The sequence below is a fragment of the Gambusia affinis genome, linkage group LG22 (genome assembly GCF_019740435.1).
Source record: "Gambusia affinis linkage group LG22, SWU_Gaff_1.0, whole genome shotgun sequence".
Lineage (NCBI taxonomy): Eukaryota > Metazoa > Chordata > Actinopteri > Cyprinodontiformes > Poeciliidae > Gambusia > Gambusia affinis.
Window position 1 is genome coordinate 8,134,773 of NC_057889.1, and position 27,509 is coordinate 8,162,281.

Consider the following 27,509-nt stretch of genomic DNA (forward strand, 5'->3'; position numbering starts at 1 on the left):
GACTTTTTTTTTTGTTCCAAAAAGAAAATTTGAGTAATATGGTTCTGCTGACGTTATTTTAAACCTATCTGTGTGACAATAAATTCCACAAGGCGCTGTTTATTGGCTTACAAGCCAACCTTTATTAAAAACAGTCTCCTCCCATCAGGTACAGTGTGTGATAATTTTCACTGTGGGTGGGGTTTATGAGGTTGAAACCAGCTGGATCTGTAGATCCAGTTTGTTTTTTGCTATCATAATTCTTCTAAGAAAGGAGGAGAGAGACGCGTTAAGAAAGGCTAAAGATGCGGTTATCCCTGACAGTGTCCGTGGTTTTAGCACTGGGATTAATACTTCCTGAACGGGCGTCGGTAAGTCACTTTCTGCCTTTATATCTTATTAAACAGAGGAGACATGGTGGTTACCTTCGTCTCACGGTTACCTTTCTCACTTCCTGTTCAGCAATAACTTCGAGCCAAAAATGTCTCCGAGTTGAAACAGTTTGGAGATTTTAAACTTTCCAATTAAAGCTACATTTCGGTGACTGAAGGCACTCACTGGCTTATGTGCATTATTGATTTGTTTATTGGGTGTGGTACAATATGACAACGTTATGATAAAGGCAGCTATGCTTACAAATTTAACATATGCACTCATATATTTTTAGAACTCAAAAGAATGCTGTCCTGACACACCTTGATTTTTCTTTCACAGGTCTTGCAAAATGTAAACGCTAAACTATTGTTGGACACACATACACACACACACATACTTACATATATATATATATATATATATATATATATATATATATATATATATATATATATATATATATATATATATATATATATATATATATATATATATATATATTAATGTTTTGTTCCAAAACATATGATTAATGTTTTATTAATCATATGTTTTGAACTTAAATAGCACACTTCACTTTAAGATTTTAAGAAACTTTGAAGTGAGGAAATTCAAGGTTAATTTGTTTCGCTTTTTTGCTGTCACAATGCACCAGTTAGAAATAGCTGACATCTCACAAGTCATAAATTTGTTTCTTAAGTTATAGCCACAAAAGTAAAAGAAGATGTTTGATCACATTTTCTTTGCTATGCTTTGAATTGTAACTTAAAGCAAAATGGAAAAATGTGTGCTTCAGAGATTTTTTTTTCCATGTTTTGGCCTCAATCTTCAGTCTATTAGGATTTTATGTGACAGACCAGCACAAAGTAACATATGTTGAATGGAAAGCATATTTGATCATTTTTTTTTTCAGTATTGCCCCAGATTTTCAATTGCAATTACATCTGAATTTTAACTAGGCCATCCTAACATAAGAATGTGCTTTGATCTAAGCAGTTCTTTTGAAACTGTGGTTGTTTACGGCCATTCTCTTGTTTGCAGCCTCAAACCACTTTTACTTCCAAGATTGTCAATGTATTTAACTCCGTCCATCTACTCATCAATATTAACTAACTTGCAGCTCCTTTATTGCTGTTGAAGAAAAGTATCCCACAGCATGATGCTGCCATAACTCTGGTGTGTTCAGGTTGATGTGCAGGGTCAGTTTTCATTCTCCAAGATGCAATACTTAGTGTTGGTCTGTCACAGATAAATTCCAATAAAATATGTGTAAGTTTAGAAGATGTAAAGTGGTGTGAATAGTTTGAAACTGCACTATAATTATATGCAGTTACTGTAGCTTTCCTAGGTTTATTGTAGAGCTGTTAGTGGGTGTGGGAAGTCTGACACAGATCATGATGTGCTTTGATATTTTCCTGATAAGTATGTGCAGCTTTTGCAGTTTTATGATATGCATTTTTGCATTTATCAGTTCTTTACAGACCAATAATAAACAATATTTAAACATCTACATTTATGTTTGCTTCTGATTTACAAATGAATTTGCAAAACCCCAAAAATTGTTGCTATCTTAAATAGGTGGAGTTATGCAATCATCCACTGTTATTTGCTCATGAGTGTTTACTGGTGATGACTACCTGGATCATTATGGGATTGTCAGGGGAAGTTTGTCTCCTTGGCAATATTCATTTCCTTATTGCTTTGTTATCTTCCTTATAACCTTGTATTATTCAGTGACTTGTTTATATGCTAAAAATATTCATTTTTTCCCTCCATGAAATAAGCTTTATGGACCTCCAGAGGACTGGGAGGGATCTGGATATGACCTGGATGGTTCTGGTTCTGGAGATGATCCAGAACGAGGTATATTCAAGTGCTTCCTTTGACCACCTATTATAAAGAATAACTTTAATTTCTTTCCCTAAATATTCTCAAAACACTTTTGTCCTCGTTTCTCATTTGCTTTCTTGCCTGATGAAATTACAAATCTCCAAAGAAGGGAATAACAACAATCCTGACCCAGATATTGTACCAAACCCTGTAAATGGAAACACAAAATCTGCCAAAGTATGACCCATTTAAAACTATATATATATATATATATCCTGTTTCATTGCATTTGAAGTGGTTGATTATGCAGGAAATAATGCAATGTCTTTTTGTTTTGCTTTAGAGCTCTTCGGTGCTGAATGCGGGGAGATCACACAGGCATGACATAGATGCTGCAACGGAATTGGTTGTTATCTCAAACAGCAGCAAATTACTGGAAAACAAAGAGATTGTTGCAGGTACTGTGGGATGCATGCATACTGAAAGTGAAAAAGCTGAATTTGAATTTAGCTCAGTTGTTTGGTTTACGTCCACAGCTGTCATTGCAGGGGGACTACCTGGAGCAACAATAGGAGTTCTGCTATCAGTGATCCTGATTTACAAATGGAGGAAGAAACACAAAGAACATATTCAGAACAAGGCTTCAAATGAAGAATATCACAAACCCACTCGGGAAGTAGCTTTTATTTAACTGTCACATCCACGTTGGATTGAAATCTTTAAAATACCATGGGGTGTCTCCGTCTTCCTGATTGTATTGAGCTGCTATTAATGAATTTTCTCAACGGAGAAAATTATCAATGTTTTTATTTCTTGCACTTAATTCAAATTTTTCACTAGAAAGTGTTCACACCCATTCACTTTTCTCCTATATTAGCAGTTTTAGTTCTAAAATAGATTTTGAGTATTTTTTTTTTCCTTAAAGATCCTAGATTTTAACATTTTTTTCCCCGGATTTTTGGCTCAACACAAGGTCTACTGACCTTTTCTTTGACTTTGTTGGTGGAGTTCTGCTATATGAATTGTCAACCTTGAGACCTGTTTATGCGAGATTGTTCATTTCCAAATCATGTCCGTTATATTAAATTTAGCAGAGGTGAAGATGGATCTGAGTTCAGATTCAATTGTACTAGCAAAGTTTGTGCATACTTGTGAACCTATAATGTTAACATTTTTATATTTTCTTTTTGCAAAAACACCTTAACAATGTGTGCACTTTGTCATTATGAATTATTTTTGTACAAATTTTCCATAAAAACTCAAATCTATTTGGGATCAGACTGTACTGTAGCAAAATAAGTGAAAAAGAAGGGGTGTGAATACTTCCTGGAGGTACTGTATCTGTTAATGTAACGTTATGTCTGTGATAAAACGTGATAAAAATGTTTCAAGGACCTCATTCTGCCTGTGTTTTAGAAATATCTAATATGTGTATGTAGTATTAATTAATCTAGAAGTCTAAAGATCAATAACAGCTAAGCTAAGCTTTGACTTTATTTACCCTGGATATAACCCTTCACATTGGTTTGAAATGAGATGCAATGCACGATTTGACTTATCAGTCAGTAGCAATTTCCAATGTTTCTTTGTAGCACAATAAAAAGCATGAAGGAAAAATGGGGTGGGGGGGACTTGTGGCAGCTTGTATCTCTTTTTCAGAGCCTTTTAGGTTTTTACTACATTAAAATGTTGATAAGTTTGTGTTGTCTCTGAGATTCCTGAGAAATAATAATACTTAGATTTCTAGATTCCAGATGTTGGTTTTATGTATTTTGTTTGCTTTCTGGCACTTGCAAAAATAAAATTGTGGTGTCATTAAAGTCAGAACTGATGGCTAGTTGTTTCATTCTATGCAGTTTATGTACAGTTGTGTATGGGCTGATCCAGTGCTAAAAGGGCAGTGCGAAAATGCTCATCCTTCCCCTTTATTTTGCTAAATTGTACAATATGTTAAAAAGTCTTCAATATAACTAGATTTTTAGTGTTTTATAATGTACTACTTCCTGAATAATGTCTCTCATAGTGTGTATGATTTAATGACATGATACCTCTTAAGATATTGGATGAAAACTTATTAGAATTGGCAATTTGTGCAATATTAAAACTACATATGTCATATTTGTTTTCTCACATTTTTGTTTGCACATAAAGAAATTGGAACAAATCTTGTCTTAAGATGCTTAAAGTTGTTTTTGTGTGAATGCAATGCTGGTTCATCACTTGAATTGGGAACTCTTGAGGTTGACTGTGTGTTGTGGGTCCATGCAAACAAAAATGCAGCTTGCATTTTTGTTTGCATGAAATGAACCATTTCCATTGTCCAGAAATGGACCATTTCCATTTCTGGAAATGGTCAGAGACCTGGACTGAACTTTAAAAGAAAGAATAGTAAATATCTCCTGAGAAAACTGTTAAGACTTTCAAAAAAGGTTTGTGTAACTGTTTCCCAGGACCAAGCGTCGTTAGAATCAAGAAGATCATATCATACAATTAATATTGTTATATTTAATAAATCAAAATGTCAAAAGTGTATTAATTTTAGGTATTCCGTTCATAAAGTTAAACATATTTCATGTTTTCATACAGATAATAAAACCTGGCGATTATGACAGAGTATTGCAGCATACTAAAAAAGCAAACATTTTTAATGTGGGCTTAATGAACAAATATTTTCAATACCTTCTTAAAAGTTATTTTTCAAAAGATACTTTGCATCTGATTAAAGCATGGCAAGCAGCTGGCCACTAGTACTGAGCCTTTAGGCAAGATTTGTGAATTTGCACTTTATAAATAAAATTTTTTCTATTAGATCTACTTTAATTAAGTGTCCTGTTAAGTCTTTTTCCATCAAAAAAAAATTAACAGGACTTCTTTATTTTAATCTTTATTATTCAGAAGATCATTGTTCATCAAGCTTAGTATAAAGTTATTCGTCCTTATAAAGTTGGAACTACATGAGTCTGGCATAAGAACAACTAATCCCACAATGCACTACAGCAGGAAAAGGAGGAGCTTTACTACGTTTCCCATAACGTTACACACGGATACCCCGGCGCCATTGCGATAGTACGAAGAACCAGTAATCAGGATTCCACAACGTTTCTTTCCAACCGCTGATAAAAATCAAGAAGAAGAAGAAGAATCATTCCACTACATTGACCGCACGAAGAGAACCACGATGGTGGTGTATTGTTGGGTTAAAGGGTGTAAAAGCAGAGGCGACAAAAAAGTGAAGAGGAGTTTTCACTACATCCCCAAAGTCAGAACAACAGAAGGTGAGCAAACTTTGCGACTTAGCATCGAGCGTCGACAAGTGTGGCTAGCTAATATCCGGAGGAAAGAGCAACCTTCCAGTACATCACGGATTTGCTCCGATCACTTTATTAGCGGTAAGGACATTTTTAAAATGTTTTGGAAAATAACCATATTGTCAATACTGTCAGTCAGTATTCAACTGGTTGCTGTGAAAAAACTGTACCAGGCAGACCTGCAGATTTGTACGACAGATCCAACCCAGATTGGGCCCCTACCTTGAAGCTGACCAAAGAAGCAACTCCCGAGGAAATTGAGCTAAGAAGGAGACTCTCTGAAGCCAATTTGAAAAGGTACATGATTTGCTTTTGCAATCAGATTATGTAGTAATGGTAATTTGATTTACAATATATGGGAAAAAGTTTTTGCTCTGTGATTGTAATTATTAATACATAATTAATAAAATGTATAACACAAGTAAATACCCCCAAAATAAATCCAGATCACAGTGCCATGATTGTATTGCATTATTTTAGATACGTCACGCATTTATTGTTATTGTGCCTTAATATGAGAATTATTCCAGTTTCCTTGTTGTTACGACAGATATCAAAGAGCAAAGTACCGATCTCACAGAAAGAACAAGATCAATGCAGCCACTGCCTTGCTGGATCATCATTATGCGCAGGGAGCAAATTTCACTGCATCACCACTTCCTGGTTCAGCTTCAAAGCTTCCTGGTCCTACCTCAGATCTTCATTTTGTCAAAACATGGATAGTAATTCCTCATGAACGAATAGTAGCTTCCAATGATGATTGTATAAGGGGAGAGGTGGAGAAGACAAGGGCTGAAACAATTAATCACAGCGATGATGATGATAATGATGATGATGATGATGATGACTCGATTATTGAAGTAATCATTGACTAATTTTAGTCCAGTTAAAACTGTGAAAAATAATTTTTAACTGGATAATACAGACTCTGAAAATGTTATTTTCTGAAAAACAACACAATCGGAGTGGATAATGAGCTAAAACTGTACAAAAACATATATATATATATATATATATATATATATATATATATATATATATATATATATATATATATATATATATTTTGCATATAAGTTGAAAAACCTACTTCATCTGTAAATGTGTGCTACCTACAACCTAAAATAAAATTTTCTACATGTTTTGGGCTAATCCAAAGAATTGTCAACAGATTAGCTTTAAACTGAATGGATAAATCAAACAGACTGAGCTGAGCTTTTCACATGTTGACATTAAAAGTATTTTTGTAGTTACAAATGCATCCTTTGCAACAGTTGATCACATGTACACTAAAGGAATGGTACGTTATTGCACTTCAGGCAATAAAATGCTTATTTTCTTGTTTAAAAATTAATTTAATAAATTTGTTTATTTGCATTGTTTATGTATTTTTAATGTCACATAAACTACAAGAGCCTGCATTTTCAGATTTTCAATGTTAAATGTTTATAACCTTTTTCCATCTTAAATTTACTAGAAGTCAGATGATCCAAAACTGACCTCTTGTTATTACACTGTCAAGTAATAAAAAGTTTTCACATGCTTTTATTTAAGGAAGATCGACGTCAGCTGATACTTTTGTGGGTATTTTATTCAAAGCAGATAAGATGTGGGAACATAATCATACAAGGGTGCAGTTTCGGGGAGACAAGGCACTTATTTCACATAGAGAATATCATTAATACCATACAATGATATGCCAACACAATCACAACAGTTGTTTCATAAGGAGGACATATTCATTTATTCTCTCGAATATAAACTCTTCTACATGATCAATTAAAATGACCCCTTTTAAATGACAGTTTTTCCTGAACATTGTAAATATTACACTTGTGAAATTGATTTAGCCTCCTTTGTACCATTGGTGGCGTTTGTTCTTTAAATTTTGACATAAAATTCCGCTACACTTTGCATTGTATTATTTAAATGGTTATTGAAATTTAAAAGCTAAAAACATTGATGGGGGAATGTAGACTGACGTTACGACAGATGGTTTGTTTTTAATCTACCTTGTGCGCAGCCGCAGATCGTCGGGGGAAGTGGTGGGCGTTTCTCCGCGGTCGTTAGCTGACTGTTGATGCTGAGAAGATTTTTCCGACGTTTCCTGCCAACTCTCCAGATGTTTCTCCCTACACTCGTAGAGGACATGCATCACTTCAAGCCAAGCCGAGATAGACTGTACACCACCCGGTGCTGTGGATGTTGCCATGTTCGGACTGGGACTATCATCCTGGGAACATGGTATATGGTGCGTAAGATGGTTCTCAATAACGGTCAATACGCCAGCGTTAGCCTGCGTCGTTCGCCTGTTAAGTTTACATAATTAAGGAGTTACATTAACCTTGCAGTTTATTTAAGATTACTGCTCAGCTCTGATTAGATTTTGGCTGTTAATGTGTATTTAAATCATTTATGGCCTCAGGATTCGACCGTGAAAAGCCTGTTTTATGTCGAAGTGACGCTAATGGGATGCTAATGTTAGCTATAGCTAGCTAACTTATGTGGCGTTTCTCGTGGATGAACCTGCTCAAGTATAATATTAGACGTAACATTCAAGAACTTTTTTTTACAACAAATGCTGTCCGTGCATGGTTGTTGGAAGTATTTGTGTGAGATCTAAAAGTGTCAAACCTGTGACATTGGGCATAATTTGCCGATATTCCGCTAACTTCTGCATGACGATCGTCAGATAATAAGATAAGAATCAGCAGAAGCACATATTATAAGGAAGAATATTTGCATTTTTAGATACCGGAAAAATAGGCTTTCTTTTGGTCCATATATAGATATGTAGATGTTCAGTGGATTAACTGCTATAAGCAGGATGGCATGTTTACATTTTCAAACTTTAATATATGCTTACCAAACTGAACTAAAAATGTTTTCCAGGAGCTGCTGTGATGAAATATATTTTTTTAAACATGTAAAATTAATCCAGTTCCTTATATATTTCCCAGCATTCTAGAACCTCCTTCTTATTTAAAGTGCCAGTCAAGCATTACTTTTATATTGGATTAAATTCACATCTCATCATCAACACCCCCCCTCCAAAAAAAACAAAACAAAACACACAGTCTCCTGTGTGTCTTAAGTTCTTAGTGTCCTCTGGTTTTTTTTAAGTTCCTGTTTTTTCTTCATGCATTATCTGCAGCTTGTACTTCATGCAGCTTTGAAAGCGAATTCAGATTAATCCCAAGTTAATTTCAATTCAACTCATGCGTTATTCCCTGCTTACCTTTATTCAGGTGGTCAACCTGTTGATGGGAATCCTGCTGACCGTGGCTGTGACACACCCAGAGAACGTACCGACTATTGACCTACAGTATGAGGTCATTGACCATTACTTTGCTTCCGATAGGATGTCCGGTAAGCAAAAATATAATAATTTGATATCTGCTCTGTGTGCAAACTGGTGGATTTGAATTGGAATTTGACTATATGTTTCTGTATATAAGTTAGGATTTTTTTTTTGTAAAGTGCATTTAAACATGTTTTAAATTAGAGCTATTTAAATAAACTGAATTCATTAAATGTGGAAATATAAGTAGTAATTTGATAGTAAACATTTGCGTTTATTGTTTTGAGTGCTTTGGAATATTAGGACCTGGTAAAGAATGGACTTTGACCTGGAACCTTGTACTGAAGCTGCTTATATAACCACCATTGAGGTCACTGTCTGGAATTTTCCAAAAATACAGAATGTTCGCTAACCCTGCCGAGTAAACTTTGAATTTAAAACCAATTTAAAGTCATGTTTTGTTTTTCTCTCACATTCATGCTTGGTATTTCTAGTATAACACTTTGAAATGCTAGTTCTATTTATACAGTAGTTCCAAATGATCAGCTCCAGTAGATGGTGCTTTTTGTCCCTCAAAGCTGTAAGAAGTGTCAGATGGGGTCATACTGATGCCCAGATTGTTGCATCGCAGATTGTTTTATCTGAGCTACAGAATAACAAAGAGTTGATACAGACTGCAATACTGCAGCAGCTCTGGCACGAGCCACCCTAGTGCAAGAGTTAACAAAGTGAGAGGATGAGAGAAAAGAGGATATGAAAGGTAGACCATTTAATTATCTTAGATGGTGTCTTTCATATTTACTGACTCTGCTGAAAGAGATCGACTTAATGTTCCCTAGAGCTACTCTATTAAAGCTGAGTGAGTTGGCTGTCTTATCGAGTATGCAAACCCCAGCTGCCTCTTTAAAGCACAGGCAAATATACATTTAATCTCGACTCTAGGCCTCTACCATGCACTAAGGCTGTACTGTAACCAGGATTCACCGATTGTATCACTTGCTCTTTTGTAGAAAATGCCTGTGTTGGATTTGCCATCTCTCTGCTGATGCTCACTATCAGTGCTATGATGGTGTACGGAGCAATCACTGTAAGTCGTGGCAGAATTAACAACATTTTAAAAGGTTTGTCTTTTTTTTCTGTGGAAATATATAAACCGTGGAAGAAATTCAGCTTCATTTTTTTTTCTGTGAAAGTTAGCACAAAATAAAGCTTTTATAAATGGTTGTTGAAAGGAATTGTAATGTATCAGGTTTGTTCCACACCATGCTGTGTTTTCACTGCGTGTCATGTTTACCTCGCAGGCCTGCCTGATGGCAACAAGGAGGACAGGTTTGATAGCTTTGTCACATGAACCTTCATTAAACTGCTAGATTTGTTTTGCACAGTTAAAGTACGACTCCTATCTGTGTGCAGGAGGAATGCAGATTGTTCAAAAGTCGTACTTTAGCTGCCCTATGACACCTTTCCAATAAAGTGTTGTAGAAACCCTTCTGGTATAGTGTGGCAGCTGTCTCCAGATTTGAGAATTTTTTTTTAGGAATATAATGTTAATTCAAATGAAGTAGGTCCCATCCTAAGTGTTTTTTAAAATATTTTGAAGTAAAATCCAAACTGCTTAGTTACTAAAGGAAGGACCACCTTGCTTATTTTGATTTGATGTATTCTAGCATCATATGAACCTATCTTATACTCCTTTAGAAAAAAAACCCTCATAACCAAGAGACCTCAGAATGGAAATAAAGTTTGTTCATTTGAATAATTTCTCGAATTTTTATTTTATGATGTCTAGAGGTCGGATGAAATTAAGCATTCTGGTCCGTCCAAATTCAGTAAAGATGTGTCCAAGTTGTTGTTTAATCTTCTGTTTTCCAACTGTGTCCGCCTTCTTCAGCACCGTGATGGATGGCTCATCCCATTTTTCTGCTACCAGCTGTTTGACTTTGCTCTGAGCTGCCTGGTGGCCATCAGTTCTCTCACTTACCTTCCCAGGATCCGGGACTACCTGGAGCAGCTGGTCAGTCCCAACAGTTCACTGTCGGGTTCCACCTGTAGTCATCTTATGTTTACTTTCACTTTTTGGATTTTTATGATTTTGCTGTTGGACTGTTTGACTCATTCAGCATTTCCTGCTTTAGTGCTTTTCAGCATTTCCTGTTTACTAATGAGTGAAATAGGATGTTTCACTCATTAGTAAACAGGAAGTCAATTTTATTCTGCAGTGCTCACAGTTGATCACTTGTATTTCCTTTGAAAAAATGCCTGACTTGTATGAGAGAATCCATTTTCCTTGACTGGATGGTTCTCTTATTTATGGAAACCTTTTCAAATGTTGTGATATTACAGCTGGAGTTTTCATTGTGTTTTATTAGGATTATATAAAACAGCTTAGCACAAAGTCATGCATATCTTAAAGGATAAAGAAATATAGTTTTTAAATAATTTGTTACACATAAAAAGTTAGTCTTTCGTGCATTTATTTTAAGACCCTCTAAGTCAGCACTTTGTAGAATCTGACATAAGCTGCTGCTACTATTGCAAAGTTGTTTGATTATATCTCCACTAGATTTTCACATCTGCACACTGAAAGTTGTATATCTTTCTATAGCATAGCTATAGCTCAGTTATATTGGATGGAGAACATTTATGAACATCAATTTTAAAGTCTTGCTACAAGACTTTGACTGGGCCATTCTAAGACAAAGATTTTGTATCTAAACTTGACGTGCGTATGTCCAGTCATCAAGAGCTACTATTCTGTAACATCGAGGCTACATTCACATAGCGGGCAAATGTGACCCTAATCAGCTTTTTTGCTCACATGTGACCGATATCTGACCTCAATTCGGATCTTTTCACCAGTTTGTGCCTTTGTGCCACTTGCGTACTAAATCTGATATGGTTCCATTTGATTCTCCACAAAAAAAAAAAAAGGTTTCAGCAAAAAAACATTGGATTTGAGCATCAAGATCTGGTATGTAAACGTAGCTACTGATGCCTCCCTGCTGAATCACACCTGAGTAAAATGGCTGAATTGTCTCATTAGGATGTCATCCAAACCGTTCAATGGAATCAGGTGTGCTGGAGACAAGAAGCATCTTAAAGCTGAAGCTCTGTCCCAGTGTCAAGGTCTTGGCAACCTTTTAAAAGTTTCTCCATCTGTCTTCTGAGGAGCTCTGACTAGATTACTTGTCCCATAGTATTATGATGCAACCACCATTTTTTAAAAAGTGGAGATAGGTGAGAGTTTCTGGTATTCACTAATGTGCAAACCTCTTTGTTCTTCACCGAACAGCTGCATTTATACTGAGATATTAAATGACTCCTGAAGTCAAATGATTACACCAGATTGTATTTTGGGGGTATTAAGGTAAATGGGGTAAGAAACAAATGCATGGCACACTTCTACATTTGAGTCTAACATCACAAAATGTTTTTTAAAAAACCCAAAAAAAAACCTTCACGGTTTCAATATTTTTACAAGGCATTGTGAAGGATGCTTTAATAAATCTGGCAATTTCACATTGTTATTGTTGACAAATAGATAAGTATGAGATCTAGGTGCACCCAGCAACTGTTTTTAATTGAAATCAGTTCATGTAATCAGGCCTTGGGGTCATTAAAAGCAGAATTATTTAAACGACCTGAGCAATCTTAGCTTCCATGCACACAAACTGTACTCCTGAAGGAACACACTGTTGAAAGGAATATTTATGATTCTGCAATATTACACCAACAGAAAGATAATCTTCAATTATTAGCTTTGTATTTATTCAATTTGTCTGCAAATAAGTACCATCCACCTGTCACAACAGAAGTTACTGTTTTTACTGTGCAAATTAAATTCATATTGCACAACTTCAATTGTTTGTTCTTTTTTTTTTTCTGGTCCTCAGCCGGATTTCCCGTACAAGGATTATCTTCTGTCTCTGAACTCAAGCTGCCTCCTCCTCTTTGTGCTGGTCTTCTTCGCCTTCCTGATCATTCTCAAGGTAAAGCAGTCAGCCTGCTTGTCAAGATTTAATCCAGATTATATCTTCAGTATATCCTACAACCAATCAGCATGTTGACGAGTGTTGTGTGGCTGTTGAAGTGAATAGGTTTTAGGTTTTTGTATTTACAAGCATAAAAAAACTGATGATGTACATGTGTAAGTGTAGCTCTTTGTAATGGCTTCCAGGCTTACTTGATCAACTGTGTGTGGAACTGCTACAAGTACATCAACAACAGGAACATGCCAGAGGTTGCTGTGTACCCGGCTTTTGAGACCCCTCCCCAGGTATGTGTGAGTCGCAGTCAATATTTATGGACACTAATTTGCTGATATGATGCCATCCTGGTACGAGATTTCATAGGTGTAATGTCAAAGTCGAGCCAGCAGGTGGCTCACTAAACACATTCAGGAAGTTTGTCATGTTGAAAAACAGTTTGTGTTGTCACAAATAATGCTTTTGAAAGGCTGCTCTGGCTGTCAATGTTACTATTAATTCAAAATAATATAAATGTTCATGTTAATGGTGTTATGGCAGCTACATAGGTCCTCAGGTTTTGGAAAAAGCAAATATATTTATACTTTTCTACACTTAAAGACAATAAAAGCACCAGTTAGTTTTGGAAAGTTTGAATGTATGTACGAATGCATGCGGAGTATAAGTAACTGCACACATCTTCGAATCATGTTAAATACTCTCAATAGATGGAAAGATCTTTTTTGTTGTTGTTTTTAATTTCCAAATATGTGAAATTCCCCAGGTAAATAAAAGCAACAATTTTCAGTCTTATAATGCATTACAAAGGCAGTCATGTTTTTACCTGAAATTATAACTACATTTGAAAAGTTATTATATAGTTCAGGAGCCAGATGCACATTCTAGCTCAAGAGACAAAACATCCATGTTTTTTTTTTTTGTTTTTTTTGTTTTTTTTTTTTACTTTAGCTTAAAATGTTGAAAGTTGGATGTTTTATTGTATTTTCTTGAATCCATATTTATTGGTTGTACATGTTTAGCTACTACATTTAGAAAGTTAATCAGGTTTTCTAGCGTATACATTAATATTTTTAAAATAGTTACTGTTTTTTGTGGAGACTTAATGAATCTAACGACTTCCTTTGCTTTTCCTGTACAGTACATTCTGCCCACCTATGAGATGGCAATGAAGATGCCAGAGAAGGACCCTCCTCCCCCTTACATGCCAGCCTAGTCACCAGCCGTGTCACCAGGACATGCACATGCACACCCAGCCATCATATGCATTCCTACATGCCCCCCCCATCTAAACACCATGAAGCCCTTATCCTTCTCTGAACCCTCTGTGTCTGTGTGAATCCTTTAAAAAAGTTCTGTTCAATCTCTCCGCCGTATTTCTTTTAGTGTTTATAGAGCATCCTGGAGATGTGATGGGGGAAAAAATGTGGGAAAATTAAAATGTATGCGATAATGAATGGATGAATGTGGTGTTTGAAAAAGCATTGGAAGGAACCCCCTTTACCTTTTCTACCCTAAGCCCTCAGCCCTTTTTTAAGTCTTAGTAAAAGGGATATGTGAAAAAAAAATTGCTTGAAATTTGCTCATCAATCCAGCACCATTTTATTGATAGATCAATATATGAACTACTAAAGAATTGTTAAACTATGACAATCTGCTTCTTAGAGCTCTTATTGTTCAGTTGTATTGCAGTTTTCTGCTGTATAAGACCTAAAATATTCCACTTCTATTCTGATTTGAATCTTTAGCACATTTTTTTGTCTGTATTTATTTAGCTTCGCAGTAGTACGGTTCACAGTGCCATCACCGCTTTGCTGCAGTAGCGTTTGAGCAAAGCTGCTGAGTTTTTGTTTTTTTTTCAGCTGGAATTGAAGGTGAGAAGAACACTGATCGTTTTTTTTCTCTCCCTCTTTCTCGCCTGATGTGTGGAGATTAACGGCTAGTCTTGTGAACATTAGTTGTTGCATGCTTATCAACGTGATCCTCCCATTGCTTTATTGGTAATGATTTAAATCCCTGTGAAAAAAACAGTTGACTAAAATAAATATGTCAGAACAATGTGAAGATCTTTTGACTTTTCTTTCCCCCACTTATGTCCCAAAGGCTCATCTTTTACACCTTAGACTTTTATAGTTTTCTTTTATGCTATTCCCTTAAATTTCTCTTAAACTGGCATGAAACAATCTTCTGTTTAATCTCAACTTGCACATACACTCCTCAAATCTGTTTTTTATGGAAAACTGTCTAATTGAGACATAAGAAGTGGTAGAAGATGATCCGGTCGGAAAAGACCAAAATTCTACTTCTTAGCATCCAGTCAAACAAATACTAATCCTCATTATGAACAAGGATGGTCATGCTTTTGGGCTGTTTTTTTTTTTTTTTTTTTTTTTTTACTTTTGAGCAAATACAAGAAAATTGGTAAAAGTCCAACCCCAGCTAATGACTGGTAAAGAGAGTCCAATCTGTTGGACTCTCCATGCAGTTCAACATATGCAGATTTTTCTCATTGATGTTTGGGATTATTTTTTGCTCAACTGGAAAATCAGATATTTAGAAATGCATGCTGTATTTCCAGATGCCACATTGACCTACCTTAGTTTTTTTTTTGGAAGGATTTTAAACTAAGATGAAAACTTCTAAAGACCAAATATAAAAACCATATGAAAGTATGAACATGATGTTTATTATAAAACTACACAGATTCCTACTGTTTATTGTAAAATTGAAAAGAAAAAAAAATGAACGGCTTTCCTTCACAGGAAATATTTTAAAAGAAAATATCCATGAGAAAGGGAAAAAAATAAAAGGATGAGCAAATGCATTAAACATGGCTTAAAGGAATCACACTTGAGGAAAAACAGCCTTTTAGACCCTCCTTGACAAATATGTGTTCTCCCTATCCTGCAAGCCCTTTGGATTGGGTGGGCAGTCTGACGCGTCCCTCTTCAGATCCTCTCATATGTGGAAGTGGGCGATCCTCTGCAGAGCGGAGCAGGATACTCCAGAATCCCTGACCTTGAAAAGACACAGACCTGGCTCTGCTAAATGATTTAAAGATGAAGCCTTTTCCCTGCAGCCTTCTCTTTTGTGTTTCGCTGCTGTTTTCTGACGTTGCACATGCAACCTACCACCTCAAAGCAGGAAATCACCAGCTGAAAACCGCACAAAGTTATGCTCAGACCAGACACAATGCTCAACCACTACTCAGGACCCTGAATCCAGCAAGTAAGTAAATTATAAATCCAGTTTCTTCTTCAGAAAATATGCTTTTAGATGGTAGAGATTTTGTTTTGTCATAAAGCATAAGTTGTGTTTATGTTACTTCTAAAGCTTTAGCAGGAGAAAATATTGTGCTTCTGCAACATATATAAATTTTAATAGCAATGTAGTTTTACATAGTTAAAAAAATGTAGTCAACTATCCACTCATCTTATTGAACATTTTTATTCTGTCACATTTTTCAGATTTTATTTCTAAAAAGCTTCACAAAATTATGTCCTATTTTGTGATGCTCTACAACATAAAATGCTAATAAAATGAGATTTTTAAATATGACTTGACAAAAATGTGAAAAGATGAGCTTAATTGAATTCAAATTTATCTAATCAACGGCAGCATATAAAATAGCATTTTGTTTTCTAGCCACAGGTTCATTTGCAAACCCAGTCCTTGGTTAGATCCTTCTTAAAAGACGACAAAATTAATGGTGTGAATATTTCTGTAAAGTAAAGCGTGTTAAAAGGCTACAATAGATGAATATTTCACCCACTATTAAGTGTTTAAACAACTGCATTTTATACTTTTTGTGAGGCCTTTGCATGGTGATAAGTCTTCACTGGAGGGTTTCACAAGCATTTTACCATAAAAATCCCTGCTTGTTTGAAACATCTGCAATTATCAAATATTTAATTTTTACTAATCATGTGTCTGTGTTCCTGTGGACAATAAAACAATGTCTGATTGTCGTTAATGTAACTAGCGTTAACTAAAATGTCAACTTACAAAACCTTCATGTTTGCCTTCCTTCATCTTTCTAATGTTCTCTATCACTTGTCCTTTCTGGTGGGCCTGTAGATCACAGAAGTGATTACACGTATAGAGGAAGGTATCACTACCACTACCAGCCACCAAGGATCCCTCCACCGGTAGTGTATCGACCTCTTCCTCTATCTCCACCAGTGACTTACCACAGGCCCCCGGTCCCCATGCTGCCCTATCACCACAGGTTCAATGGGCCAGCAGCACCACACCTGCATCACACATACAGAGGTTTATCTCCACCAGTTGCTCAACCACATCCCCAACATAGAGTCAAAGGCCCATGGCGGTACAAACCAAAAGGTCCATGCCCTACAAAGTCAGCACCAGCAGCAGCTATTTTAATCCTCCCCACTTTTCCAAGACATACAGTGAGGCCAACTTTCCCTGCAACCACAGAGGCACCAGTGACATTCGTCATGACCAATGCGTCACCAGTGGAGACCCCTGCTCTTTGGAAGCAACCGGTCAGTACCCAAAGCGGCCTCATCACCACCATCAGTCCTGTGGAGACAGGTAGAATATTACCAGTCAGGATTGCTTTCCAACTCAACCAATTCTCCTCCATACTTTCAAGGTCAGATGTACTTTTGCAACTTTGGTCAGCGGTAGACTTGTCCTCTTCCCTAGGAGTTGGAGAACAACACTGGTGCCGCTGTCTCAAGGACACACACATACTGAGACGATAACTGACAATATCTCCTAAACACATACAGTGCTGTATTTTAATTAAAACAAAAATGTCTTTGCCCCTTACTAATTTTTGCAACCCTTTTTGTACACTTTTCTACAGTTTTTAAGTTAATATGCTGAAATCCTAATTTGAAGTTCTTCTATCTCGTCAGGGTATGTCTTGTTTTCAAATTTGTTCGGTGGTCTGAAACATTAAAGTATAACAAAACTAGAAAAAAGCAGAAGAAATCTGTAAAGGGGCAAATACTTTTTTCATAGCACTGTATTCGAAAAATGTGAAGAGATCTTCCATTGACTTCCAGGTTAGCTAAAATGAAAAGCAGAGAGGATCTGACTGATGAGCTGCACATAGTTTGTTGTATAACGTGCATGATGTTGTTCAGAAAGGAATGCTAACACTTATGTCTTCTTGTTCAGGTGTGATGTCTCTTTTAATGTTGTGCATATTTTCCTTAAAGGAAAGTGAGATGGGTTGTTGCAACTCTGAAATGATACATTGTATGTTATTCAGCATACATGTCATTTTTGTTCAACCAAACAAGAGATGCACTATCGTTTCATTTAGTTCCTTTGGGAACATGCTGTACATCTGAAACTGTTATGTTTTAGATGATTTTTTTTTTCACCACTTAAGCCAAACTTTAGTGTTTTTTATTTATTATTAAATGGACTTATTCTTGCCATGGTTTGGTTGATCACCAGACACAGACTCTCCGTGCAGGAGTCGCCCCCTGGACCTGGTTTTCATCATTGACAGCTCTCGCAGTGTTCGTCCTGCTGAGTTTGAGAAAGTCAGAATCTTCCTGGCCAACATGGCGGACACCCTCGATGTGGGCTCAGATGCGACAAGAGTGGCTGTGGTCAACTATGCCAGTACAGTCAAGATAGAGTTCCTGCTCAAGGATCACTTCAACAAAGTTAACTTGAAGAAAGCCATCGCTCGAATTGAGCCCCTTGCGACTGGCACCATGACCGGCCTCGCCATCAAGACAGCAATGAAAGAAGCCTTCACCGAGCAGTCTGGAGCTCGACCTCGCTCCGGGAACATCTCTAAGGTGGCCATCATCGTGACTGATGGGAGGCCTCAAGACCAGGTGGAAGAAGTGTCCGCTGAGGCCCGGGCCTCAGGCGTAGAGATCTACGCTGTGGGCGTGGACCGTGCAGACATGCAGTCCCTACAGCTGATGGCCAGTCTCCCTCTGGAGGAACACGTCTTCTACGTGGAGACCTACGGCGTTATCGAGAAGCTCACCTCCAAGTTCAGGGAAACCCTGTGCGGTAGGACTAAGAAGGGCCTTCAGGACCTTTCCCTACGTTAACCCTGGTCTAGTTCTTCAATCAGGGCACCTACAGTCTACAGGGGTGGTTGCTGTAGAATATGAATTATTTACAATGTTATTAGTGACCTCTGAAATCATGAGGGAAAAATCAAGCTGCAGATGCTCAACCCCCACATGGACTGCAGATGTCAGCACTAGAATGTGCTTGTTGAGGAATTAATTGCCTGTAAAGTTTTGGGGCTATTCAGTCCCAAACTTTCGGCTTCAACTTAAAAAAAATAATCAAAGAAAAGTCAGAATGTTTAGATTTTTGCAACCAAAGTGTCCTTATGTTTTTAAATGTTTTTATCTGTGTTTAAAATGACTAATGTACAGGGAAATCTTGATAAGGTTAAGAAATTTACAATGTCTGTTGAATAGTTGAGGTTCTGCTGTGAAGTCGAGATGTTTTGTCTCAGTGTTGCTGTTCGTCCCTCTTTCAGGTAACATGTCTGTGTGCTTTCAGTGTTTTTGTGATTTCTACCTGTATTGTCTAACACACAGCAAGTGGCTGAGATGTGGTGAAAGTGTTTGAGTGATGGTGTTTCCCACCAAATGCAAACCTGAAAGAAAATATCTGTCAATGCATTTAACTATTAAACTATGAAGATTCATTTTCTAGAAAATTCCAGCACAAGTTAGCATATCTCAGCACAAAACAAGTAAAATACTTTATGCCAGCTTTTGGATCTGTACTGATAATATCTCTCAAACCCAGGTCTGGACCCCTGTGCCATGGGACATGACTGTGAGCACATTTGCATCAACAGCAATACATCCTTTTACTGCAAGTGCCAGATCGGTTACGTCTTGAATGCAGACAAGAAAACATGTTCTCCAAAACGTAAGAACATACTGAATCTTTGCTTCCCTTAATCTTTGGTTTTTGTAGCGATATTATCGGTACTCTAAAGGTTAGAGAGTCCATATAAAACAGTGCATGGGTTCACAACATACCAACCAAGTGCTCCTGACACTGCCTTGCAAAAATGTTTATAACTCGTTAGGCTGTTTACGTTTTGTCATGTTGCTGTTACTGATTTCATCTGAATTTTATGACAGACCAACAGAAAGTAGTAATAATACTAATTCCACACACATACTAATACTAATCATAAATAATAATAGTCAAGCCTACATTTGTGTTCAAACCACCATGTTTTTATTTCTGCTTTAGCAAAGCACCCCCTATATGTCACAATGAGGATATTTTTTCCATTTGTTACTGCTGTGAAAATGTGCTCTCATTTCTTTTTGCTCTGCTATTTTCTTACTGGTTAAAAAACAGTGTGGGTGGTTCTTTCTGTACTGCTTTGTATTTTTGCTGGACATATGTTGCTATGCTGATGTGAAATCTCCTCTCTTCTGGTGAAGAGGCGAGGGCGGAGGTGGTGGAGGATCCCTGCAAATGTGAGGCCATGCTGGTTTTCCAGAGGCAGACTCAGACAACCATCCAGCAGCTCACAGCCAAGCATATCCTTCCTGTTGTTTCAAGTGGCAGACAGTATTTTAAACAGTCTGCTGCACGTGTGACCTGAGCTGACCTCAATAGCCTAGTGACGTGTCCAGCCACTTTTATTGTTTTTTTTCTTTTTCCTTGACTGGTCAAACTAGCTGACATATCCGGGAGAGTAGAGCATCTGGAGAACATGTTGGGCCGCGCTTGAAACTTTGCACACTGGTAAGAGTGACTGCCTTCTTTGCTTGAATCATTGGTTAAATTCATCCACTTTGTGTTCATTTTCAACTTTTACTTCTTTCTCCAGGAGCAGACGACTTCTGTGGGCTCCTGTGTTCACAGACATCATCTGCAACTTCATCAGAACAGATTTTGTCCATCAACTAAAGCTGTGACTCACAATTCAGCAATTTGCATCACATGTGATGTTTAAAAACTATTGTTTATGGAACTAATATTAAGCCTTATGATTGTTTAAGTTTGACTAAAGATCTCATCTTTTTTATATATATATTTTTGTGCAAACGTATATGTACAAAAAATATGTACATAGAACACTTTATGCTTACTCAGTGAAGGATGAAATATTTTTTAAGAAAAGTAACCCATTATATGTTAAAATAGCATTAATCTAGGTTTATATATAAAACATTACCAAGCATTCCTGTTTTATAAATTATGAATATTATTAAGGGACATGTTTAGCAAAATATATATGTAAAATTAACAAGAAATAAATGTATTTTATAACTGGCTTTGTTATTTTTATTCTTGAGTTTATTTTTCAAAGCATTCAAGAGCAGATAATGACATATTGCATAAGATTTATACATTTAAGAAGGTTTTAATGTGATTGAGCATCAGCTGTACACAAGTCTTCAAGAAACAAGACAGTAAAAATTTGCTATCCAATGCTGGTAGCAAGATTGAAAGCTAAACGTTTTATGCTAAAGATCCAGCTTGACAAATATTTTGAACAGGTTGAAAACAAAAATAATCAAAGTTACCAGTTAAAACTTTTTGAGACCCACAACTCCAATAAAAGGCTGTAATTGTTATTGTTTTTTGGGATGTATTGATACAATACATTTTGAAGGGATTCAAAATAAAAGATACAGTTTAGTAAATATTTTGTGAACTTACTCTGAACTAAGTGTCAGATTAAAACTTAATATAATTCATGCTGACATGTCCATAGGTTCACTGCTCCTTAGTAAACTATACCTTTACAAAATACTTTTTAGTTGCTATCAACAAGTCTGGCTGAATTTTTGACCTTTTTTATTGACAGAATTTGTGCAGTTCATCGAAAGGGGTTGGCTTCTTAACATAAACTCAACTTTTTAACATATCCCAAGCATTTTTAACAAGGTTACGGTCAGGACCAATCAAGACTCTTAAGTTAAACCTCATTTGTTCAGACCAAAATTAATTTTATGGGTTCAATCAAGCAATATAGAAGATCAGCTTTTTAGCTATTCAATCCAACTTGCACGATGATCAAGTATTGATAGCAGCGTTAGTACTATTAGTACAGTGTTTCTAAGTTTGAAAGCTATTCCTTGATTCCTCCAAACATCTGCTGCTACAAATTTTAGTTGAGCAGAAAAAGATGACTTTTGCCTGCCTGTGTTGGCAGTCAGGTCTCAGGATCATGCAAGGTTTGAGCTTTAGTGGTTCCAAGTAAATATAGGCACCTACAATTGATGAGTTCCTGCACAAAATTGCTCCAAAGAATCTCCAAAATTTTCTTTTATTGTTTATTTTTAGAGAATTTATATTTGAATATAAATAAAGGATACAAAATATTATTTATATTAGAAGGGAATATGTAAAATACACTTGATACACCAATATTGACAAGTCAGGATGTTTTGGCAAGTTTATAATATGTAATTTATACTCAATTGGAATACAGTGAAAGATCAAATAGCTACTCCGAGATCAGTAGTAAAGAGCTAGAAGTCAATTTTATAGAAGAGTCTGCTTTTGCTGCATGCTGCAGCAAACCTTATGTATCCACAGACAGAATGAAAATATCTGACTATTTCTATGTCAGTATGGAAAAATAAGATAGTAGAGCTCTGACATTTCTGTTACCAAAGTGCCATAGTTCACTCTAATATCTGATGCCAGGAGACTTCTTCAAAAATGTTCATGCATTTGACTCTGCAACCCACACACAGAAAATGCAATACAACTAGACTAACATGATATATTTATTACAACTTGTTACAAAATCCTCTTTTTAAGATTGGCTGTGTCCAGGAAAACAACCGGTACAGGTCATTGTGGGAATGTTCCTAGAACAGCCCAGTGGACAGAGCGTCTCCTGTCTGCGGCGACTGAACGAGGCAGAGTCAACAGTCCCGGGTTGGTTTGGATCATCTTCCCTCTTTTGACCAGACAGCTGTTTTGTGTTTGTTTGCTGTTTCGCATCATAGTTACCATACACACACACACGCACACAGACACACACACACACACACACACCCCCACGCACACACAGTGTGGCTTTAAGTGTGTTCATCTTTTCAGGAGAAAAGATAAATGGGACTCACAGTTGTCTGAGAAGTGGAGAAGACGCACAAAGCTTTTCTGTTTAGGAGGTTTATCAGAAGCTGTGCCTCAACCTGAATCTTCAGCAGGTGTTAGCTTTTATAATCTTGTACATTAGTCACGATTTCTGATTTGAAAATTATAATAGCAAATCTTTATGAAAGTAGCTACACCGTCCTAAACCTTACAGTAGATGTTTTGATTATGCACAAAAACTTTCATGTAGTGTTTAAGATCAATCCAGGTGGTTTTCAACTTGAAAACCACTTGTAAACGACTTGGCTTGGCTTGAAATGAAGCATTTCTTCTGTTCAACACTTCAATGGAACCAGCCGACTAAACAAGACAAAAACAACAATCCAACTGAGAATACTCTGTAATGTCAAAAATACTGGCAGTGGTTTGCGCTATTCGTTTGTTAGTGAGGCAGACCTAACTGGTCTGAATGAAAGATAGATGCCAGTCCAGCATGGATTTGGACACCTTTGTGTCAACTCTCTCAGCAAACAGCAACTTTTATGTTGTGCAAGTGCTGAACATAATATTTGCTTCAAATCTCACTGATAAATTACATATTTTTGAACTGATCTGTAATAAAAAAATAAAAAAATAAATCAAAACTTACTGACTGACATGGAGAGGTAACTTTTGAGGAGCAACTTAAATTTATTTATTTTTTGTCAAAATCCTATTAATACTCAGTGTGTTTTCTGTATTTAGATTTTGTAAAACGGTCCACCAGTTGAGGCTGTGCCATTGTTAAGCTTTCATAAAACTTAGCAGCAAAAGTTATATGTTATTTCCATTTCCCCAAAGGCAGCCTGCTTGTAGCCTCTCTTTCTCAGTCTGCATGTTCTGTTTGATCTGTGTCAACTCGTCGACACGGTCCGGAGATAAATGAGCTGCTCAGGGAAGCACTCAGCTGCTGACTGACCTCTTACTCCATAAGGTGTAATTTTTCTCCATGACAGGCGACTTCTTTGCCTGAGAAATTGTCTGAGAATTTCTCCCTGCTATATGTTTACTTGTTGTTGTACAGATGACCAAAAAATATCTCATGACCAATTTAACAGATGCTTTACTGTTTTTATTGCAGTATTTTTTATTTAGTGGGAATCATCATTATTTTGAAGTTATTTATATAAAATAACTCCTTACTTGAACAATATCCTTTGCTTGCATTGTATTTTCACATGCAGTGGTTATATTTGACATGGTGATATGACTCAACATGAAGACAGCCAATCCATCAGGGCATTTGAAAAGTAAAGAGGGAAAATGAACTGAATTGCACCTGATATGTCCAGGAATCAGGTTCCAAGTGCTGTTAAAATCTAAGGGCTGTAGGAAAAACACAAACCAGCAGGCTAAAATGCTAAAGATGGTATCAAAGTTTAAAACAAAGAGAAATGCAATAAACCGGGCCAAATCTATACTGAAATATTCTTTACTAATCAGATTCTTTTAAGCACACTTCTGATTCATGAACTTTGGTAACATTTGTAAGAACAATTGCCACAAATTTCACAATTGTGTTTTGACTCAAAGTTTCAGAGGAATTGGCTCACTGATAGTGTCATTCATGAAAAGAAAAACTACCACTGCACATGTGATTGTATTTTCATTATGTCAATTTTTTGCCATCTGCTGACTGAATAATCAAGGCATAATTCATATTTAATTTACACAACACCACCATAATGTGGTAGTAGAATTTTTGTAAAAAAATATTTCAATCTCAGATGACATTCCACCCAAATTAATCATGATAAACAGTGAAAAAACAGTTTGGAATTTGACTGAGAATGAAGTAGGTTGAATTCAAAACTTTAAATAACACTAATATCAATCCTAAAATTGATTGTAGGGAGGAACTAACTCTACACACCTGACTCTAAACAAAACCTGACACAGACCGCAAAAGACGACCACAAAAGACTACTACTTTTTCATTTTTTCTAATTAATTGCACTGAATATAATAACAATAGTGCCATTATTATTATTATTATTATTATTATTATTATTATTATTATTATTATTATTATTATTATTATTATTATTATTATTATTATTATTAGTATTAGTAGTAGTAGTAGTAGTAGTAGTAGTAGTAGTAGTAGTAGTAGTAAAACGTGACAATTGGTCTGATTATATTGATATTTGGTCACTTTTCCGTACTCAGTTATGTTACGGCATGTCTTTAGACGCTCAAGAATTTGATTGGACTGTCTGTTTCATGACGTCACATCCTCAACAACCTTTTACCTTTATGGAGGACGAAAATTGTCAGCTACTTGAAAATGCGCATTCTGAGTTTAACAAACGCAATTTTGACAAGGCAGAGGAGTTGTATGCAAGGTTTATCTCTTCCTGTTTAAAGTCCAGGTATTATTTTGCCTTTCAAGACATGTTAAACAAGCTAACAGCTGACAAGAAAAGGAGTAGTGTTTTGTAACTTTTACCTGTCAAATTTTGTACCATTAATTTCATTGACCGAAAGCCAGTTTATATCTATCTATCTTGTGTTTAGTATTCATCACCATAACGAGTTTCGTCTCTGTTTTATCTGCGCAGGAACTGTGAAGCCTCCAAACTAGCTACCGCTTACAACAATCGTGGTCAGATAAAGTACTTCCGGGTGGATTTTTATGAAGCCATGGAGGACTACACCTCCGCTATACAGACTGACTGCCAGTTTCCAATCCCTTTCTACAACAGAGGACTCATCCGCTATAGATTAGGTAACATAAACCACCCCTGTCGATCAGCAAATGATCTAAAATGGACAAAATAAATAAATAAAAATACTTAAGACAATCGCCTTAATCCGGTCGGACTCTTTAAATTAAAAGCCCGATTTGCTAAAAAAAATTGTTCGTCCAGATATTTCATTTGTCTTTTAAAGAACTCATTATAAGAGCAAAACATATAAATAAAGAATGTCATTAAAGCGTTAATTTATTTCAGTAATTTAGTTCAATTGGTGAAACTTAGACTTCAAGGGTTTATTTCTATCAATTCTGATGTTTATGACTTACAGCATCATCATGCATACAGATCCTTCCACATCTCTTCTTCAGCTAGTCTAGAGGAGAGGTGACAAAGATCCCCCACAAAGATCTACAAGTATGAAACTGAAAATGTAAATGATTTTGGAACAGTGAACTGAATCAAAGAAATAACGAAACACAGAAAGCAGTTTCATAGAAATTCTAAACATTCAATTAAAATTTCCTAAAATAATGACTTAATCTATGACATAACAGGCAAAAACAGAGTACTGTTTTTAAAATAAAAACAGCAATCTAAAAATATTTATTTTATACAGGCGCAGTACACATGCATATAATTTACATGTCTTTTGGATAATAAGCATTGTCTATCTAGAAGATACTTTTCAAAAGAGCAAAAAATCAATCATGAAGACTTTGGAAGCGTGATCACTTTGCCTTATGCCTTTAATGGGCACTAGATGGAGCTGTGTGTTTACAGTCATTAGATGGTGCCTTGAACTTTGGTAAATGCAACACTATATTGCACTATACTAGTTTTTAACTTATCATGTGTTAATGCTGTTTTCATGTATTCTTCCAGGATTTTTTGAAGATGCCAAAAGTGACTTCCAACAAGCACTCAAGCTAGATGCTAATTTTGAAGATGCTAAAATCAGCCTGCAACAGACACTTCTGGACCAACAGGAAAAATTAAGCAGAGGATTCTGATGATTTTACACAAGCATCTGTGTATAACTTCTTGAAAACCTGATTTCTCTTATACTTAGTGAATGTCCTTTCAGATATTTGAGAACATTTGGACAGGCACATTTCATGTAGACACTCTTTCTACATTGTCACACTGAAGATGATAAAATATGAATTTTTTACAAGCAGTGAATGATAGTGAAAAAATCAGATCATTAATCTTTTTTTCAGACTTGGGGAATCCTTTTCTGATTGTACATCATACTTGATTTCTGAGTTTTATTATTGTTGATTTTTAAAAAATCTTATCTGAGATCTGATTGTTTTAGTTAGGTATAATATTTTCATTGTAAGGCTTCCTGTACAAGTTGTTAAAGAAACACTGAGGAGTAGATGCCTTAATTTTGGGCAAATTTGGGCAATATATAAATAGAAACAGTCTTACCCTTGACTTAACCTCAATCGATCACAGAAGATGACTGATCAAACTGAACATAGCACTGCTGTATGGTTCTTCTTGCTGAAAGAGAGTTCTTTCTTTCAACTATTGTTGCACGAGGGATTTCTGCAAAGTCAGCATCATAATGCAGTCAGCTAGGCATCAATAAATAGAAAGCTGTCACCAACTTTCATAACATGATCAACTGAATTTGACTGTATTTTTATAGATGTAGGATAGAACTGGCTGTTACTGGATCTGAGACGATATATGATTACCTTGAATTAGCATGAATGACACTGAAATGAAAACATGTATTTATTGATACAGATTGAATGTGTTTGTCCTGTAAAGTGCATTGTGATGTTACATACCGTGATCTATTGATAAATCAAATTGAAAACCTGAGTGGAAAATGTGTTTTTTCTTTCTCTTTTAAAACCATCTTTCTATCTTCTGACAACAATAGATTTTTAGTGGTAACATCAACACTAATAAGGCAGGTTTTCAAATCAATAATCAA

General features: G+C 36.0%; 5 protein-coding genes across 8 annotated transcripts; all 5 read left to right on the top strand.

Moving 5' to 3' along the window:
* Positions 1–44: 44 nt before the first annotated feature.
* On the top strand, positions 45–4,356 carry LOC122825768 (syndecan-2-like). Of its 4 annotated transcripts, XM_044107316.1 has the most exons (6): positions 45–148; positions 250–350; positions 2,136–2,214; positions 2,348–2,418; positions 2,525–2,639; positions 2,718–4,356. In XM_044107316.1, exons 2-6 carry the CDS (start codon positions 285–287, stop codon positions 2,870–2,872), a joined length of 486 nt encoding a protein of 161 aa, XP_043963251.1. In that variant the 5' UTR covers positions 45–148; positions 250–284; the 3' UTR covers positions 2,873–4,356. The 4 variants fall into 4 exon arrangements, with proteins under 4 accessions (XP_043963251.1, XP_043963253.1, XP_043963254.1 ...); XM_044107318.1 differs by lacking the exon at positions 45–148 and having other exon boundaries at positions 164–350; positions 2,730–4,356; XM_044107319.1 differs by lacking the exon at positions 45–148 and having other exon boundaries at positions 164–350; positions 2,351–2,418; positions 2,730–4,356.
* An 849-nt stretch (positions 4,357–5,205) lies between these two features.
* LOC122825770 lies at positions 5,206–6,482 on the top strand. The gene is made up of 3 exons (XM_044107321.1): positions 5,206–5,570; positions 5,663–5,786; positions 6,040–6,482. The coding sequence occupies exons 1-3, from the start codon at positions 5,360–5,362 to the stop codon at positions 6,362–6,364; spliced, it is 660 nt and encodes a 219-aa protein (XP_043963256.1). The 5' UTR covers positions 5,206–5,359; the 3' UTR covers positions 6,365–6,482.
* A 1,030-nt stretch (positions 6,483–7,512) lies between these two features.
* laptm4a (lysosomal protein transmembrane 4 alpha) lies at positions 7,513–14,833 on the top strand. The gene is made up of 7 exons (XM_044107320.1): positions 7,513–7,740; positions 8,738–8,858; positions 9,801–9,877; positions 10,682–10,804; positions 12,684–12,779; positions 12,968–13,066; positions 13,915–14,833. The coding sequence occupies exons 1-7, from the start codon at positions 7,570–7,572 to the stop codon at positions 13,987–13,989; spliced, it is 762 nt and encodes a 253-aa protein (XP_043963255.1). The 5' UTR covers positions 7,513–7,569; the 3' UTR covers positions 13,990–14,833.
* Positions 14,834–15,303: 470 nt separating this feature from the next.
* On the top strand, positions 15,304–20,972 carry matn3a (matrilin 3a). Its single transcript, XM_044107322.1, has 7 exons — positions 15,304–16,001; positions 16,851–17,330; positions 18,210–18,785; positions 19,545–19,670; positions 20,201–20,299; positions 20,438–20,507; positions 20,593–20,972. The coding sequence occupies exons 1-6, from the start codon at positions 15,833–15,835 to the stop codon at positions 20,491–20,493; spliced, it is 1,506 nt and encodes a 501-aa protein (XP_043963257.1). The 5' UTR covers positions 15,304–15,832; the 3' UTR covers positions 20,494–20,507; positions 20,593–20,972.
* Positions 20,973–25,071: 4,099 nt separating this feature from the next.
* ttc32 (tetratricopeptide repeat domain 32) lies at positions 25,072–27,394 on the top strand. The gene is made up of 3 exons (XM_044107325.1): positions 25,072–25,231; positions 25,421–25,587; positions 26,441–27,394. Exons 1-3 carry the CDS (start codon positions 25,083–25,085, stop codon positions 26,566–26,568), a joined length of 444 nt encoding a protein of 147 aa, XP_043963260.1. The 5' UTR covers positions 25,072–25,082; the 3' UTR covers positions 26,569–27,394.
* The last annotated feature ends 115 nt before the right edge of the window (positions 27,395–27,509 follow it).